The 20,405-nt window shown below is 42.5% G+C and overlaps 1 protein-coding gene across 1 annotated transcript in view; it reads left to right on the top strand.

Annotated features, from left to right (window-relative positions):
- Window positions 1–20,405, top strand: part of KCNT2 (potassium sodium-activated channel subfamily T member 2) — a 1,033,274-nt gene that overhangs the window by 198,153 nt on the left and 814,716 nt on the right. Inside the window, exon 2 of the mRNA XM_069737282.1 lies at window positions 228–307. Coding sequence (XP_069593383.1) covers window positions 228–307 — 80 coding nt within the window. The remainder of the gene's footprint in view (window positions 1–227; window positions 308–20,405) is intronic.

Below are 20,405 nucleotides of genomic sequence, written 5' to 3'. Positions count from 1 at the left end.
TCAGAATTGTAAAAATTGACCCGGTCCATAACGTGCAAACCACCCTTGGGGGTAAAGGGGTTAAAATGTAAAACTCAAGTCCTTTTGCATCCACAGAAATTGCTGTGCCACGTTTCAAGTAAATATGATACAGAATGACAGCCTCATATTAGGAAATCTGTTGTAGTATGCCATATGTTTCCTACCAGGCTACTAATTAACATATTTTAATATGTGCTTTTTTGCAGAGTTCAAGTTGAATTTTATGTAAATGAGAACACTTTCAAAGAAAGACTGAAACTTTTCTTCATTAAAAACCAAAGATCAAGTAAGTTTACCTTGAATGATTTTGAAAGAAAAAATGTTACAGTATAGCTGCTTTTCATAGCCTTGGAATTTGCGATAAAGAAATTTACACGACCAACTACAGCGTAGTGAAGATGGTGTTTCATGGCTTTTTCGCCTGCTAACTTAATTGAATACATAATGCCAAATTCATATTCAAAACATGGCTTTGTAGTGGACAAGGCTTTTCAGCTGGTATTTTGTTAGTGAGATGCAGACGGGAGAGATTCGGTTTTGATTGTCTAAGCAACTGTAATACTCAAAATCTACCATAAGCCAGACTTACAACCGAGACCATGTTTCGCAATTGAAATTCATTTTTAGCAGCTAGTGATCTAGCTAAAAAAACTGTTGAAATTTCAGAGTTGTTGGCTAAGATAATCTACTCGCAGTAAATTGCAACTTGCAGGTCTCGAAACAGAATGTCAAAGAACTGGTAAGTCTGCTTGACGTAAAATTTTCATGGTATCACGGGTAAGCCAATTATGAACTAACTATGGAAGAAAGCTCAGAGGAAACCAATATTTTGTTCAGCAGCTAAAGTTCACCTATTTATTCTGATCTGATTATATTTCGTGATTGTAGATTATTTTATTTTAGATTTCGTAGATCATAGTAGCTTCCAACTTGTGTACTCTATTTTTACAGCAATCCAGGGTTACAGTAATTTTTACAGCTTCCACATGCACGGAGGAGGTGATTCATTGACTTCTAAAAGGTGACTTTTATAGAGGTCACTGTGCAGGGAGGTAGAGGAGGTGAGCTGAGTCCATCACCTTTTGTTAATAGTTGACCCTGTGATCTCCTGCTCCATATATACAATAGAAATGTTGCTGTGGCACCCCAGGAGTCCAGTTGCCACAGTGGTATCGCCTGCCTCCCGGGGAGGGTGATGCCATGCCTGGAAGCAAGAAGGAATCCCCTTAGCAGGTAACACTAGCATGCAATACTTTCCTGACTTCAGGCCAGAAGGGGGAGCTCTAAACCCGGTTTCAGGGGAGCTTCCGTATAAGTTCTGGCTTGGAGGAGTTAGAGGTCAGTCTGTGTGAGACAGTGAAGGGAGAGGAAGCAAGTGGGAGAGAAACTGGGAGTGGAGCTGCGATTGAACTCAACCCACGATTGAGAGCAGGAAACCAGACACGGAGTCTGAGATTGTATGGGAGCTGCATGCACCACAACTGAACCCGGAGGGCAGGAGATTGCAGGTCTCCTGGCCACAACAGACACCTGAAGGCAAAGCAGCAGACTAGAGCTCGGAGTCACCAAGAAAGAGGGTCACCTGAAAAAGGCTTGAGCTGCCTGCCATGGGGGTAGTGTTCCACCTGAGGGACAGATTGAGAGAGGGACTTGAAGAATGCTAAGGCATCAAGAACCCAGAATTCAGCTCAGAAAGAAGGCTTCCAACCCCAAATGGCTAGGGGGATTTTGAACCACTTCCAGGCTGCCCGGATCTCCAAGATCACCTGTCACCAGTATTCCAGACTGTACGTGCAATTAAAAGGTAAAGAAACTGCAGTCCCTGTGTCGTCTATTGATTCCTCCACTCTAACATCCACAACCCCTCATAGACTGTCCTGGTAGCCCTGGGGCCTCTGCGCCACCTGTGGGGAGCAAAACCATCAAAGCTGCATCACCATCGACCCCAGTGGATCCCTTTAACCAGTGTTGGCCATCCCTGGCTGAGTACCACAGGTGGCGTCCCGAACACTTTCCCTATCCCCTATAAACATTTCCCTCATCCCCTTTTATTGCATGCCCAGGGCCACGGACTGGGTAAGTTGCTGCCGTGACTAGTGTTGATCATTCTGATACTGCAAGTATCGGGTATCGGCCAATATTTGCTGTATTGGAATTCCGATACCGAGTTCCGATATTTTTGTGATATCGGAAATCGGAATCGGAATGTGTGGTGCGTATGGTTCCCAGGGTCTGGAGGAGAGGAAACTCTCCTTCAGGCCCTGGGATCCATATTAATGTAAAAAATAATGAATAAAAATAAAAAATATGGCTATACTCACCCATCCGAAGGACCCTGGCTGTCACCGCTGCAAGCGTCCGCCTCTGTTCCTGAGAATGTAGTGAGTGAAGGACCTTCGATGACATCGCAGTCAGGTGAGCGGTCACGTGAGCAGTCAGGTGAGCGGTCACGTGAGCGGTCAGGTGAACGGTCACCTGACCGCGACGTCATCGAAGGTCCTTCACTCTCTGCAATTCTCAGGAACGGAGGCGGACGCTTGCAGCAGTGACAGCCAGGGTCCTTCGGAGGGGTGAGTATAACCATATTTTTTATTTTTATTCTTGATTTTTTACATTAATATGGATCCCAGGGCCTGAAGGAGAGTTTCCTCTCCTTCACACCCTGGGAACCATCCAGGATACATTCCGATATTTGTGTCCCATTGACTTGTATTGGTATCGGGTATCGGTATCGGCGAGATCCGATATTTTGCCGGTATCGGCCGATACCATCCGATACCGATACTTTCAAATATCGGAAGGTATTGCTCAACACTAGCTGTGACACATCCCCTTTAAGAACTGTGCTGACCTGATACCGAGCATCCCATGGCCCTAGCGGGTGTTTAATTACCTTTCAACATGAACCTTCCTGTGATGATAGTAAGAATGATGTGATGTGATCTCAGAGTAGGAATGATCAGTCTGTTGGTAACTTCAGAAAGCAAGTGGGAAAACTTCAAAGTCTTAGAATGAGTTTTAAATGTAGCAAGTAGCATGGGAAATGTTAAAAAAGCTATTTCTTTTTAAAAAAGAACATGAAATATTTTTGCTAGAAGTAATTTACTATGGATACATTTGTTGGTTGAAAACAATGCCCATTCAAATATAATTTGCTCTGTTATCAGCTGGTCAATGTGGCTCTGGCTTGAGAAAGGCTCATTCGGAGCCCAAACTGTTGTGAATTCTGTGGCTGAATTCACTCCTGTGGTCACAAGTGGTACTGCAGCTTCTGAGCTTCCTCCCTCAGGTGTTCTGGTGAGCTCGTTAACTGCTTCATTACTTAACTCCGCCTGATGCTGCTATCCTTGCTCCTTGTCAATGTTTCAGTGTTGGATCTGAGCTTCTCCTGATTGTTCCTGTGACCTGCTGCTCTTTATAGCTAAGTGCTTTTTGCTTTTTTGTTGCTTTTTTTCTGTCCAGCTTGTCTTTTGTTTTGCTGGAAGCTCTGAGACGCAAAGGGTGTACCGCCGTGCCGTTAGTTCGGCACGGTGGGTTTTTTTTACCCCCTTTGCGTGGTTTTGCTTTAGGGTTTTTTGTAGACTGCAAAGTTCGCTTTACTGTCCTCGCTCTGTCCTAGAATATCGGGCTCCACTTTGCTGAATCTATTTCATCCCTACGTTTTGTCTTTTCATCTTACTCACAGTCATTATATGTGGGGGGCTGCCTTCCTTTGGGGAATTTCTCTGGGGCAAGTCAGGCCTATTTTTCTATCTTCAGGCTAGCTAGTTTCTTAGGCTGTGCCGAGTTGCCTAGGTAGTTGTTAGGCGCAATCCACAGCCGCTTTTAGTTGTGTTTAGGATAGGATCAGGTGTGCAGTCTACAGAGTTTCCACGTCTCAGAGCTCGTTCTTGTATTTTTGGGTATTTGTCAGATCACTGTGTGCGCTCTGATCGCTAAGCACACTGTGTTTCTGGATTGCCTTCATAACACCTGTCATTAGCAAACATAACAGTACAAGGAGCCAAACTAATGATTCTCAATAGAGGGAAAGAAAAAGTTCTGACATCATTTTTTTTTTTTTTCTGCTCTGTGTTCACTTTTTTTTTTTTCCCCTAGACATTTGGGTGATTCTGGACACAGGTGTGGACATGGATATTCAGGGTCTGTGCTCTTCAATGGATAATCTCGTTATAAATGTACAAAAAATTCAAGATACTATTGATCAGAAATCTATGTTAGAACCAAGAATTCCTATTCCTGATTTGTTTTTTGGAGATAGAACTAAGTTTCTAAGTTTCAAATATAATTGTAAGCTATTTCGGGCCTTGAAACCTCATTCTTCTGGTAATCCTATTCAACAGGTTTTGATTATTATTTCTTTTTTGCGCGGCGACCCTCAAGACTGGGCATTTTCTCTTGCGCCAGGAGACCCTGCATTGAGTAGTGTCGATGCGTTTTTCCTGGCGCTCGGATTGCTGTACGATGAGCCTAATTCAGTGGATCAGGCTGAGAAAAATTTGCTGGCTTTGTGCCAGGGTCAGGATGATATAGAAGTATATTGTCAGAAATTTAGGAAATGGTCAGTACTCACTCAGTGGAATGAATCTGCGCTGGCAGCTTTGTTCAGAAAGGGTCTCTCTGAGGCTCTTAAGGATGTCATGGTGGGATTTCCTATGCCTGCTGGTTTGAATGAGTCTTTGTCTTTGGCCATTCAGATCGGTCGACGCTTGCGCGAGCGTAAATCTGTGCACCATTTGGCGGTACTGCCTGAGGTTAAACCTGAGCCTATGCAGTGGGATAGGACTATGACTAGAGTTGAATGGCAGGAATACAGACGTCTGAATGGTCTGTGTTTCTACTGTGGTGATTCCACTCATGCTATTTCTGATTGTCCTAAGCGCACTAAGCGGTCCGCTAGGTCTGCCGTCATTGGTACTGTACAGTCCAAATTCCTTCTGTCCATTACCTTGATATGCTCTTTGTCGTCGTTTTCTGTCATGGCGTTTGTGGATTCGGGCGCTGCCCTGAATCTGATGGATTTGGATTATGCTAAACGTTGTGGGTTTTTCTTGGAGCCTTTGCGGTGTCCTATTCCATTGAGAGGAATTGATGCTACACCTTTGGCCAAGAATAAACCTCAATACTGGGCCCAGCTGACCATGTGCATGGCTCCTGCACATCAGGAAGTTATTCGCTTTCTGGTGTTGCATAATCTGCATGATGTGGTCGTGTTGGGGTTGCCATGGCTACAAACCCATAATCCAGTATTGGATTGGAATTCCATGTCGGTATCCAGCTGGGGTTGTCAGGGGGTACATGGTGATGTTCCATTTTTGTCGATTTCGTCATCCACCCCTTCTGAGGTCCCAGAGTTCTTGTCTGATTATCAGGATGTATTTGAAGAGCCCAAGTCCGATGCTCTACCTCCGCATAGGGATTGTGATTGTGCTATCAATTTGATTCCTGGTAGTAAATTCCCTAAAGGTCGATTATTTAATTTATCCGTGCCCGAACACGCCGCTATGCGCAGTTATGTGAAGGAATCCCTGGAGAAGGGACATATTCGCCCATCGTCATCACCACTGGGAGCAGGGTTCTTCTTTGTAGCCAAGAAGGATGGTTCGCTGAGACCGTGTATTGATTACCGCCTTCTTAATAAGATCACTGTTAAATTTCAGTATCCCTTGCCATTGTTATCTGACTTGTTTGCTCGGATTAAGGGGGCTAGTTGGTTCACTAAGATAGATCTTCGTGGTGCGTATAATCTGGTGAGAATCAGGCAAGGAGATGAATGGAAAACTGCATTCAATACGCCCGAGGGTCATTTTGAGTATCTAGTGATGCCGTTCGGACTTGCCAATGCTCCATCTGTGTTTCAGTCTTTTATGCATGACATCTTCCGTGAGTATCTGGATAAATTCCTGATTGTTTACTTGGATGACATTTTGATCTTCTCAGATGATTGGGAGTCTCATGTGAAGCAGGTCAGAATGGTTTTTCAGGTCCTGCGTGCTAACTCTTTGTTTGTGAAGGGATCAAAGTGTCTCTTCGGTGTGCAGAAAGTTTCATTTTTGGGGTTCATCTTTACCCCTTCTACTATCGAGATGGATCCAGTTAAGGTCCAAGCCATCCAGGATTGGATTCAGCCGACATCTCTGAAAAGTCTGCAAAAGTTCCTGGGCTTTGCTAATTTTTATCGTCGCTTCATCTGTAATTTTTCTAGCATTGCCAAACCATTGACCGATTTGACCAAGAAGGGTGCTGATTTGGTTAATTGGTCTTCTGCTGCTGTGGAAGCTTTTCAGGAGTTGAAGCGTCGTTTTTGTTCTGCCCCTGTGTTGTGTCAGCCAGATGTTTCTCTTCCGTTCCAGGTCGAGGTTGATGCTTCTGAGATTGGAGCAGGGGCGGTTTTGTCACAGAGAGGTTCTGATTGCTCAGTGATGAAACCATGTGCTTTCTTTTCCAGGAAGTTTTCGCCCGCTGAGCGTAATTATGATGTGGGCAATCGAGAGTTGCTGGCCATGAAGTGGGCATTCGAGGAGTGGCGTCATTGGCTTGAAGGAGCTAAGCATCGCGTGGTGGTATTGACTGATCATAAGAACTTGACTTATCTCGAGTCTGCCAAGCGCTTGAATCCTAGACAGGCCCGTTGGTCGTTATTTTTTGCCCGCTTTGACTTTGTGATTTCGTACCTTCCGGGCTCTAAAAATGTGAAGGCGGATGCTCTGTCTAGGAGTTTTGTGGCCGACTCTCCGGGTTTATCTGAGCCAGCGGGTATCCTCAAGGAAGGAGTCATTGTGTCTGCCATCTCCCCTGATTTGCGGCGGGTGCTGCAAAAATTTCAGGCGAATAAACCTGATCGTTGTCCAGCAGAGAAACTGTTCGTCCCTGATAGGTGGACTAATAAACTTATCTCTGAACTTCATTGTTCGGTGTTGGCTGGTCATCCTGGAATCTTTGGTACCAGAGAGTTAGTGGCTAGATCCTTCTGGTGGCCATCTCTGTCACGGGATGTACGTACTTTTGTGCAGTCCTGTGGGATTTGTGCTAGGGCTAAGCCCTGCTGTTCTCGTGCCAGTGGGTTGCTTTTGCCCTTGCCGGTCCCAAAGAGGCCTTGGACACATATTTCGATGGATTTCATTTCTGACCTTCCCGTTTCTCAAAAGATGTCAGTCATTTGGGTGGTCTGTGATCGCTTTTCTAAAATGGTCCATCTGGTGCCCTTGGCTAAATTGCCTTCCTCCTCTGATTTGGTACCTTTGTTCTTTCAGCATGTGGTTCGGTTGCATGGCATTCCTGAGAATATTGTTTCTGACAGAGGTTCCCAGTTTGTTTCAAGGTTTTGGCGAGCCTTTTGTGGTAGGATGGGCATTGACCTATCCTTTTCCTCGGCTTTCCATCCTCAGACTAATGGCCAGACCGAACGAACCAATCAGACCTTGGAAACATATCTGAGATGTTTTGTTTCTGCAGACCAGGATGATTGGGTGTCCTTTTTGCCGTTGGCTGAGTTCGCCCTTAATAATCGGGCCAGCTCGGCTACCTTGGTTTCTCCATTTTTTTGCAATTCTGGGTTCCATCCTCGTTTCTCTTCAGGACAGGTTGAGTCTTCGGACTGTCCTGGTGTGGATTCTGTGGTGGATAGGTTGCAGCAGATCTGGACTCAGGTAGTGGACAATTTGATTTTGTCCCAGGAGAAAGCTCAACTTTTCGCTAATCGCAGACGCCGTGTGGGTCCCCGACTTCGTGTTGGGGATCTGGTTTGGTTATCTTCTCGTCATATTCCTATGAAGGTTTCCTCTCCTAAATTTAAACCTCGTTTTATTGGTCCATATAGGATTTCTGAGGTTCTCAATCCTGTGTCTTTTCGTTTGACCCTCCCAGACTCCTTTTCCATACATAATGTATTCCATAGGTCGTTGTTGCGGAGATACGTGGCACCTATGGTTCCATCTGTTGAGCCTCCTGCCCCGGTTTTGGTGGAGGGGGAATTGGAGTATACTGTGGAGAAGATTTTGGATTCTCGTGTTTCTAGAAGGAAACTCCAGTATCTGGTTAAATGGAAGGGTTATGCTCAGGAAGATAATTCCTGGGTTTTTGCCTCTGATGTTCATGCTTCCGATCTTGTTCGTGCCTTTCATGCGGCTCATCCTGGTCGGCCTGGGGGCTCTGGTGAGGGTTCGGTGACCCCTCCTCAAGGGGGGGGTACTGTTGTGAATTCTGTGGCTGAATTCACTCCTGTGGTCACAAGTGGTACTGCAGCTTCTGAGCTTCCTCCCTCAGGTGTTCTGGTGAGCTCGTTAACTGCTTCATTACTTAACTCCGCCTGATGCTGCTATCCTTGCTCCTTGTCAATGTTTCAGTGTTGGATCTGAGCTTCTCCTGATTGTTCCTGTGACCTGCTGCTCTTTATAGCTAAGTGCTTTTTGCTTTTTTGTTGCTTTTTTTCTGTCCAGCTTGTCTTTTGTTTTGCTGGAAGCTCTGAGACGCAAAGGGTGTACCGCCGTGCCGTTAGTTCGGCACGGTGGGTTTTTTTTACCCCCTTTGCGTGGTTTTGCTTTAGGGTTTTTTGTAGACTGCAAAGTTCGCTTTACTGTCCTCGCTCTGTCCTAGAATATCGGGCCCCACTTTGCTGAATCTATTTCATCCCTACGTTTTGTCTTTTCATCTTACTCACAGTCATTATATGTGGGGGGCTGCCTTTTCCTTTGGGGAATTTCTCTGGGGCAAGTCAGGCCTATTTTTCTATCTTCAGGCTAGCTAGTTTCTTAGGCTGTGCCGAGTTGCCTAGGTAGTTGTTAGGCGCAATCCACAGCCGCTTTTAGTTGTGTTTAGGATAGGATCAGGTGTGCAGTCTACAGAGTTTCCACGTCTCAGAGCTCGTTCTTGTATTTTTGGGTATTTGTCAGATCACTGTGTGCGCTCTGATCGCTAAGCACACTGTGTTTCTGGATTGCCTTCATAACACCTGTCATTAGCAAACATAACACGAAACGTCACCCAGACATGTGGGTTGAGTAAATCCTGCACGTTTTTCACCAAGGATATGGAGTGCTGCCTTCATTTTTGAATTTATATGCATTTGAGGCAATCATTGGACAGGTTGCCTGGGGGCCTTGAAGATACATCATTGTGCTATTCCTTCTTCTTACTCCCAGCAATTACATTAGATATACAGTAATATTCAAGTCAGGTCATGATGGCCATTCATTCTGACAACAATGGGCGTCATTCTTACAGACCTGCATTATTTTGGCTCCTAAAAGGAATCCCTTCAGAACACAGAAAATCTATTTATACTCTCTGTGATTGTCAATTGGAGTATATGGTTTAGATGACTTTTATACATGTCCCTCTGTGATCCCATCCTCCTTGTCACTGTTCAGTTAGAAAATAGAAACTAATTCATGGTATTAATATTTCACATATACAGGCATGAAAAAAATTGGTACACCTTCTCCGAATTCTATGATACTACATATCAGGTTAGAAATAATTTAATCTATTGAATTTTAAATCACAAGCTACACTGCATTAACCTATTCGTGACCAGGCAGTTTTCCTGTTTTGTTTTGTTTTTTCGTTTTGGGTTTTCCTTATCCTTATTTCAAGAGCCATTACTTTTATTTCCATCCACATGACCATATGAAGGCTTTTTTGTGTGGAATGAGCCTTACTTTAGAATAACACTATTCAATCTACCACACAGTGTACTGGAAAATTGGAAAAAAATTCTAACTGCATTGAAATGGCAAGAAATGGTAATTCCACAATTGCTGTTTTTTTTACTTACATGTTCATTATATGGTTAAAATGACCTGGCATTATGCTTCTCCAGATCAGTATGTGTACACAAATGGCAAACATGTATATATATTTTTTTTTATTTAAAGGGAACCTGTCACCAGAAGAAACACTATTGACCTGCAGATATAGGGTTACTCTGCATGTTAATAACATTAATAACCTGCTCGGTGCTGTACTTAGCTGAACACAAATCCTACACAAGACCAGAAAGGAGTTAATGTCCAACTAATGTTCATCCAATATAAATATTTTATTAATACATCCAAAGTTTAAAACAATGTACAACAGACATGAAAGGTGAGAACAATAACTCATGAGGGGAAGGATCAACACAACTAAGGTAACAGACCAGGCGAGTGAGCATACCTAACAGGGTTATCATCCACATTCACAAGTATCCCTTGCAGTGCATATAAGCCACAAAAATAGAGCTGGGAACTGATGAAAATACCATGGCCACCATTTCCACGTATAAGAGGCTAATCTCAAATCCTCTATGGAGCCTAATGAAAAGCAAATATTTAATGGACCCCTAAACAGGACGCTACAACTCACCCATAATAGTATCTGTCAGTGTGCGCTCCACAGCAGCCCCAACGCGCGTTTCGCGTGGGCTTCTTGAAATTGTGTTCATTGCTCGAAATAAGTTTAGACTCAATTGCTCGATTGAGAATATTCTTCAACTCCGAGGTATAACCCACAGTTGGGTCGTTTTTTAAAACCTCATATGATGATTTGTCCGACAGGATAGAATTGCACATATCTACATATTGGGAAGAGTCCAGAATAACAATATTTCCGCCTTTGTCAGACGGTTTGATAACAATTAAATTGTTATTTTTAAGATTATCAAGTGATCTCCTCTCGGCTACTGTAAGGTTTGGGTGAGTGGGGTCCAAGTCAGGGATGATGTTATTAATTTCCTGCGAAACCAATTTTTGAAAGATCTCAATACTTCCATAGTCGCTAGGTGGTGGCAACCGTTTACTCACTGGTTTCAAATCTGTGAATGGACCCTCACCAGCTGCCCTCACCCCTTCCTCACTGAGTTCAGTCAATATATCCACATCAGTCAGATCATCCATGGAGATGCCCAATTGTTGGCATCTCTGGAGGTCATTCTTTTGAAAGAAACGTCTCCATTTAAGTTTCCTCGTAAAGAGGTCCAAATCCTTGATCCACACAAATGGATCGAATCTCATCGTGGGAACGAAAGTGAGGCCTTTACTCAACACCTGCTTCTCATTATCTTTCAGTTGATAAGACGACAGATTAATGATCTGATTACTGTCGCTCATTACAGATGAATTTATTTCTGTTAATTGTTGGAATTCCGAGTCCGCAGATGGTAAATGCTTCCCCCCCGATCCTCTAAAAAAGAGGAAGATGAAGAAGTAGAGGGTTGATATCCCCTGTCTTGCCTTTGATTTTGCCATCATCGCCCACCTCTCTTACCGCGGTTCCTAGGTTTCGCAAACTCTGTCGCCAGGTATCCCCTTGGTGCTGAGTCCACGTCTGAGGAATCAATATCAGATGAGGATATGTCAGTAGTTGGTGCTGAAGAGACTTGTAATGAAGGGTACGCTCTTTTCTCTTTGAATTCAGAACAGTCCTTAATAAACCGTTTATGTTTTCTCTCTTTTATTTCCAGGTGGAATTTTTTATGCTCACTCGCCTGGTCTGTTACCTCAGTTGTGTTGATCCTTCCCCTCATGAGTTATTGTTCTCACCTTTCATGTCTGTTGTACATTGTTTTAAACTTTGGATGTATTAATAAAATATTTATATTGGATGAACATTAGTTGGACATTTACTCCTTTCTGGTCTTGTGTAGGATTTATGTTAATCTGGAGTGTCCTGTGATATCTATTAGCAGTCTATCAATGTGGCAGTTTGCCCTTTTGATATATTTCTGCATATTTCAGTGGTTTTTCTTTCACTTAGCTGAACACAGCAGGGACAAACTCAAATTTATTCTCAATGGCAGCGTTTCGCTTTCAGTCACGGGTACAGCAAATGATTTGGTTTAGTCACCGCTCTGAGAATACAGAGTGGCAGTTGTAACCTGACTCCCCCGGCCATGATTAATAGCCAGCCCTAGTGCAGAGCCCATGTCAGTATGGGCCAGGAGCATGGCTACCGCCACTACTGTGTGGTGACTGAACCAGTGCCAGTGCCATCCCCATACCTGAAACGAATGCAGCTGAAAATAATAAAGTACATTTTCTCCCTGCAACATTTGGTTAAGTGAAAACATGGGGCAGTTTAGTAATGCTATTATTTTTCTGATTAACTGAAAATCTGCAGGATAACAACCTTTCTGATGACTGGCTTCCTTTAAGTGGTGAAAAAAATGAGAACATTTTGAAAAAAAATAATTTTGCTTTTATCTCCTTTTTCCAAAACTCATAACGTTTTCATTTTTCGGGATCTGGGACTGTGCGAGGGCTTATTTTTTGCACCTTGAGCTGATATTTTACTGATGTTATTTTGGGGTATGTATGATGTTTTTATTGCCTCGTATTGCATTTTATAGCAATGTTGTGGCAGATAAAAAATTTAATTCTGACATTATGATTTTTTTTTTCTTATACTGTTTAGTAGGGATATGTGAATCCAAATGATGAAGTTCGAGGTCTTTACGGGACACCTACTGACCATGCATGGACCCTGAACATGGACTTCTCTAAGAAATCCATGTTACTGTTTGGGTTTGGCAGCCTCATCAAAAGTTTGTTGAAAGGCTATGACAAATGTTGGCATAAAATTAAAAAAAAAGACATGCTGTCCCCTTCTTTATTGCTAATCAGCACAGCTAAAACTGATAGCTGCGGGCTGTGGCCCTTGAGAAGTCATCTTTATATTCGCTGTTATGAAAAATAGAGGGGTACCCACAACATATTTTTCAATTATTTAAATAAATAATTTTAAAAATGACGTGGGGTCCACCCCATTTTTGACAACATGTCAAGCTAAAGCAGACAACTGGGTGATGGAATTCTTAGACTGGGAAATAGTCATGGATATTGGCCCTGTCCAGGCTAAAAATAGCAGCCCGCATCTGCCCCAGAAAAGGCGCATCTATTAGATGCACTTATCCTGTTGCTTTGCCCAGCTCTTCCCACTTGCCTTGGTGCGGTGGCAAGTGGGGTAATTAATAGTTGTGTAGTTTATGTCAGCTGACATCAAGCCCACAAGTTAGTAATGGAGAAGCAACTATAATACACCCTCATTACTAACCCCATAGTTATATTGTAAACAATACATAGCTGGAATAAAGTGTTTTAATTGAAAGAAAGACACGGTCTCCTTTAAGTAAAAACTCCCCACCCTCTTTTACCCATTTATTCACAAAAAATAAAAATAAAATAGCAAGGTCATACTCACTTTTTTGTCAATGAATTATCGGCTGACATTTGAAGAACATTGTGTTTCATTGTTTTATGTCTTTTACAGTGGAACATGGGCATTGATGGATTATCGTTGGACTGGTGAAGAATATGGTGTTTTATTATTTTGTGTCTTTTGCAGGGGGACATGGGCATCAATGCATTATTGGCGGAAATGAATAAATGGGTAAAAGACTTTGGGAAGTTTTTATTTCAAATAAAGAATTCTGTGTCTTTCCATTAAAAGACGTTATTCTGGCTGTGTATTTTTTTTACTATATGACTATGGGATTATTAATGGACACGTCTTATAAACGCCTTTCCATTACTAAGCTGTGGTCTTGATGTCATCTGAAATTACAAAGCTGACATCAACACCACAACTATTACCTCACTTGCCAACACACCAGGGCAAGTGGGACGAGCTAGACAAAGCGCCAGAATTTGGGCATTTAATAGATGTACCTTTTCTGGGGCGGCTGTGGGCTGAAGTTTTTAAGTGAAGTAGGGCCAATATCCATGGCTCCTTCCCAGTCTGAGAATACTAGCCTGCAGCTGTTTGCTTTAGCTTTGCTGGTTGTCAAAATGTGGGACCCCCACTCCATTTTTCAAAATTATTTGATAACCAGAAAAAATAAAGCTGACAGCAGAAGGCTGAAGCCCATAGCTGTCAGTTCTACCTGCGCTGGTTATTATAAATAGAGAACAAGCACCATTATTAAAAAAAAGTATTTATTGCTCAGGCATCGGCTGATGAAAACTTTCATCAGCCTTGGCTGCTGTTGCTTCTATCACTGAGAGCAGGTGTAGGATGATAAGAGTAGTACTGTCATCAGTCGATGCCTGTAACCTTTTTACCGCTGGGCACAGCTTATGGCTCACATGCTGTTATCAGACAGCATGGGAATCGCATCACTCTGACTGGCGATAGCGAACTTGAAACCAATCAGAGCCTGTATTTCCTGTGCTGTCACACAGATGACAGCATGGGAAACAATGGATATTTGAGCTCCCCAGTCACTTGAATGGATTTTGGTTTCGGGTTTTAGTTCAGGTACCATTCTGGTACGTGAACCAAACTTATTTAAAATGTTCAGCCTAACCCACCGGACCCGAACATCCACGAGTTCGCCCATCATTAATCCCTACTTTTTTTTGCTAAATGACTGAGTGAAGGCTATTTAACCCCTTTGCGCCTATTTCTGTCTCAATTTTTTCCTCTCCATCTTCCCAGAGCCATAAATTTACAGTTTTCTCTCCTTAAAGACATGTGAGGGTTTGTTTTTTATGGAACAAGTTGTACTTTAGAATGAAACCATTAATTATAACATGATGTGTACACAAAAAGGAGGGAAAAATATTCCAAGTGCAGAGAAATTGTGATAAAAACACATTTCTGAAATGTTTTTTGGGGATTGTGGTAAAAATTGATTCTCCTCATTAATACAATTACTAAACATGTCCAAGTTTTAAATCATTTTAATGGTAAAAAAAACCCTGAAGTTTTAGGTTTTAATTCCTGAAGTGCAGCGGTATCCATGCTGCGCGGTGATGAGGCAGTGACTCAGGAAAAGTTCAAACGTAAAGTTTCTTTTAATAAACAGCATACTCACAAAACAGTAAAGTAAATCGGATCCTCCTGATAGCAGCCATGAAAAATAAAGACAGTCTATGACCGGTTGCCATGGGTGGCTGCACCACCATGTATGCTGAGGGTGCCAGGCCTTTTGGCTCCGCTTGGACCTGTGTTGCCTCACACAGTTTAAGCTCTGCAAAGCCATCTGCTCTGCCTGCTTGCAAGAGCAAAACTGACACACTCAACCCTCTTTTTATTTCTGCAGTACTCAAGGTTCCTAAGAGCACAGAGGCCTCCATATCCTTAAAGGGAGTGTAACCCTTTTTTTTGGTATGAGATAAAAATATCGCTCAATTTAGCGTGAGCTCTCCATTACCGCAGTACCTTTCATATCCCCTGATTTTCTACCTTTGCTGAGAAAATACCTTTGTAATCTCTCCAGCGTCCTATGTAAATTACCCCGGTCCGGTCCGATGGACGGACCCTATACGCCGTCTCTCCCCCCACTCCTCGGCGTGCTGAGCGTAACCAGATCTGTGAATAGCACAGATCCCGTACAGTTTCTGCGTGTGCACATTGAATTGGCCTCCAGCGCCTGCGCAGTATGCTTGGAACAACTGTGGGCAAAGCATAAAATCATTATTGCGCATGCGTCGGCTATTTACCCTATGATCTTTGCCCTGGAAGTATTGCTGTGGAAATCTTGTGTTACTGGACTTTGTATGGAAAGCCTTCCGGGGCACAGACTGTCATGGAAAATGCCGGCGCATGTGCGATAATAAGTGTTATGCTTTGCCCGCTGTTGGGCAAAACATACTGCGCATGCGCGAAAGGACATTTTAATGCGCAGGAAAACAACGCCAATGCAGTAAAGAAAAAAATGCGTATAGCAAGGCAGGAGGTGGGGAGAGATGGCAAACAGGCCCCACCCATTGGATTGGATCAGGCTAATTTACATAGGACGCCGGAGAGATTACAAAGGTATCTTCTCAGCAAAGGTGGGGAATCAGGGGATATGAAAGGTACTGCAGTAATGCAGAGCTCACGCTAAATTGAACAATGTTTTTATCTCATAACGAAAAAAAGGGACAACCGGAAGTCTTCCTACAACTGGCCATCCAGCCAAACTGAGCAATTATGGGAGAAGAGCCTTGGTGAGAGGGTTAAAAAAGAACCGCAAGATCACTGTGGCTGAGTTTCAGAGATGCAGTAGGGAGAAAGTTGCACAAAATCAACTCTCACTGCAGCCCTCAACCAGTCAGGCCTTTATGGCAAAGTGGCCCAAAGAAAGTCTTTCCTCAGTGCAAGACATATGAAAGCCCGCATAGAGTTTGCTAAAAAAACACATGAAGGACTCCCAGACTATGAGAAATAAGATTCTCTGGTCTGATGGGACAAAGATAGACCTTTTAGTGATAATTCTAAGAGGTATGTGTGGAGAAAACCAGGCACTGCTCATCACCTGCCCAATACAATCCCAACAGTGAAATATGGTGGTGGCAGCATCAAGCTATGGGGGTGTTTTTCAGCTGCAGGGACAGGATGACCAGTTGTCATTGAAGGAAACATGAATGAAAAACTCTTACAGAGTGCTCGGGACCTCAATCTTGAGCAAAGCTTCACCTTCCTACAAGACAATCACCCTAAGCACACAGCGAAAATAACAAAGGAGTGGCTTCAGAACAACTCTGTGACCATTCTTGACTGACCCAAACAGAGCTCTGACCTAAACCCAATTAAGCATCTCTGGAGAGACCTGAAAATGGCTGTCCACCAACGTTCACCACCCAACCTGATGGAACTGGAGACGATCTGCAAGGAAGAATGGCAGAGGATCCCCAAAATCCTGGTGTGAAAAACTTGTTGCATCATTCCCAAGAAAACTCATGGCTGTATTAGATCAAAAGGGTGCTTCTACTCAATACTGATCAAAGGGTCTGAATACTTTTGACCATGTGATATTTCAGTTTTTCTTTTTTAATACATTTGCAAAAGAAAACTAATTTCAGTTTTTTTTCAGTCAAGATGTGCAGATTGTACATTAATGAGAAAAAAATGAACTTTTTTGAATTTACCAAATGACTGCAATGAAACAAAGAGTGAAAAATTGAAAGGGGTATCAATACTTTCTGTACCCACTGTACTTGTGTTAATGTTGTATGGTTGGAGGGCATGGGGGTCCCGACAGATTCCCTTTAAAGAGGTATTCCCTGAAACTTAAAGGAGTATCATCATCTCCTAGATCATATTCCAATATTAATAGGTGTAATAATAAATAATCTTATTATATACTTACCTTGTAATGTCTTCACATCCTGTCCCGTCCAGATGTGTCCAGATCCCAGAATTCCAAGCAGCGGAAGTTCACTCACTGCCATATTGGGAAACCCAAGTGATGGGTGTCCCAATGTGGAAACTGCTGGTGGTACCATCCTCTTGCAAAGTATCACCAGCGGAACACCGTCGCACCACACACACACACACACATACACACACACACTGAATACGCCGTATGCACCACACACACATACAAACATACACAGTATATGCCATACGCACCACACAAACACACACTGTATACGCCGTACGCACTACACACACACACACACACACACTGTATAACCTCTTGCGCAGTTCTACCATCGGAACACTGTCGCGAACACGCCGCTGTCGGATCAGCCGAATGATTCACTGTCTCCATCCATCTTTGTACAGGAGGAGCGCATGCACAGTTTTAATGTGACTTCCGCTATATGTCTGCACAAAGATGGTGGTGGTCCGAATTATGAGTGAATCATTCAGCTGATCTTGGCGACAGATGCGTGACATGTCTACAGGCAGAGGAAGCCGGTCACATTAAGGGGGTTTTCCCACGAACGAAAGTTCATTTTAAAAATTGTCTGTGTCTGACCATGTACAGAGCATACCACATCTCCTGGGCAGGGGAGGAAGCAAAATACAATACTGACATTACAGCAGGGGATCACAGAGGAATCATTTTGTCAGGTAAAATATTTCACTGACTATTTTTAAACAATATTTTTCCTCACAAAATGTATCCTCTGCTGTAATGTCACTATTATCTTTTGCTTCCTCCCCTTCCCAGGAGCTGTGGTATGTTCTGAACATGGTCAGACACAGACAATTTTTAAAATTAACTTTCGTTCATGGGAAAAGCCCTTTAAAAAGCAAATATCAACGCCAACATGGCTCCTCCTAAAAAGTGCGCCCATGACAATGAAAAAGAGCATAGACGGGAGACGTCACCACATGGAGAAAGAGAGAGTGGATAGTGGGAGAGCACATGGGGGAGAGATTCTCAATGTTGAAAAGCCTGCCCCTATTGTGACATTACCACCCTCCCGATGCGATAGCATCCATCCTCCATCTAGTGTTAGCAAATAATCTTCGGATTCGCTATGTTGCTTACCTCATGTACAGGGCATTACAGTAGCTTAGATATCTATATTTATGGCCACTCATAGTGACAGATAGTTGTTAGTGGTCATATCCATGGATACCTGCTACTTCAATGCCTTGTACATGTGTTAAACGAGGAGAAATATGCTACATTTCTTATTGTAGATATTTGCTAATATTGTTATTATTTCACCTAATGCATATTGGGATAGAATCTTAGAGATGGGATTACCCCTTTAAGTCATATACTATATACTGTATATGATAGGGGATAAATTACTCATGACTGGGAATCCAACTGCTAGGATCTCAGCAATCCCAAGAATGGGACTCTGCATTCAAGATTTTGAATCTAGGTGTATTCTTTTAAAGAGCAGCATAGCATTTACTATCCTGACTAAATTATGAGCAACTTCAGTCTTGGTGAAAATACACAGCAATTTATGTGCTTTACTGGCCTTTGAGTCTCAATGTGCTTCACAGAGCCAGATGATAAGGCCATGTGTTATAGAATTAAACTTGTACCAAGCACAGCGAGGATGTTCAGATTATCTGCTCAGAAAATAAGATTAGATTTAGTAGAAAACACAATTATGTGGTTTCATCGGAACTAAAGACTGAGAGATAGTTTTTTTTGTTTCCCCTTTAATTTGTTGTAAATTGTAATGGAGAACATGTCAAGACATGAAGATTGTAAACATGTTGGAACTAAATAAAAATAATACAAAAATCTTCCCTTTCAATTACACATGTTTCTCTCTCAGTTTTAACTGGTTAACAAACTTTGTTGTACATTTTCATGATAGGTCAAAAAGTAAAGTATAAAGCTGGCTCAGAAGGAAGCTGCTATTGGTCTAAGCCTTGTTGTTACAAGAACCCTTCCTATCATTTGTGGATAATTCCATATTTTTCTAGTGTTGGATAAGTATGGTAAAATGTTTTTTAAATGAATTAAACATTATTCTTCTGTTCAAACGATTTATTCAACCAAAATTTAGCATTATCAATGGACAAAGATATACAGCGTGTGAAATAAGCATTTACTGCAATTCTTCTCTAACCAATGCCATCAGTTTGTTTTGCAACAATAAGGTTGCAAAGGTCTTGAGATTGCTCACTGGTTTTATCCATCATGAGATGTTTGTTATATGGCACCTTGTAAATTAGACACCTTTTTAAAGGCCGTCAGTTGAACCAGCTTATAGTATTTTCACTAAATTTTAAGATTGATTTCTAATAACCAGTAGATTTCAACTGGTTCTACGACTTCCCATTGCTTTTTTTCACCTCTCTTTCTTCATGTCTTCAATACCTTTTTCCCTATGTCATCTCTCATTATTACACATAACTTAATTTATAGAAATCTGTGGTTTGATTTATTTGCCTGTGTGGATTGCATTGGTTGTTATTGAAATCTGGTTAGAATTTTATCTCAATAGCATCTTTAGAAACATATTTACATAGAAAATTGGTGACATGGTGAATACCTATTTCACCTACTGTATGTCACACCATCAGTACAAGAAACAGCTTCACCTGCTCACGTAGGGAAAACAAACTAACAAGCTGTTCTTCTCCTTGTGATCGTCTTTTACGTAACCAGTACTCATCATAAGTACTGCTTAGCCATTGTCTTCAGCCCCATCATCATCCTCATCTACTTCCTTAATCTTCCTCCTCTCTTTTGCATTGTCATTTAGTATTTTATGTTTCTAATAAACAAACACTCAGTTGTTCATTTGTATGAAAACTAAACACCCACATGTCAAAATTTTCCATAATTGATGCCAAACCACTTGGAGTGTACTTCCTATTGTGAAAGAATAGCATGTGGCCTCAATGGAAGATATTTTAGCTGATAATATTTTATGAAATAGCCATGCCACTGCCTTTCAGGGATTATCTACAGCATTCTATAATGCTGAAGATAAGTCTCCGATCCAACCTGCAAGATAAGAAAAATAAGTTTTATTATACACACCAGCGGGGGTGGGGGGCGATCCTGTGCGGTCCGGTCCAATAGATATCACAGGTCCGGGTCCAGTGCCTCTCATCTTCTAGCGATGCTGCCTTCCTGCTTGCTTCATTGCTCCCTGTCATCACGCTCCTGCGCAGGCGTACTTATCTGCCCTTTTGAGGGCAGAGTAAAATACTGCAGTGCAAAAGCGCTTGGCCTCTCTGACCTTTCCCGGCACCTGGCACTGCAGTAC

The sequence above is a fragment of the Ranitomeya imitator genome, chromosome 8 (assembly GCF_032444005.1).
Source record: "Ranitomeya imitator isolate aRanImi1 chromosome 8, aRanImi1.pri, whole genome shotgun sequence".
In the NCBI taxonomy this organism is placed as follows: Eukaryota; Metazoa; Chordata; class Amphibia; order Anura; family Dendrobatidae; genus Ranitomeya; species Ranitomeya imitator.
The sequence above is the reverse complement of the archived record's forward strand: the minus strand, read 5'-3'. Positions and strand labels throughout refer to the sequence as shown.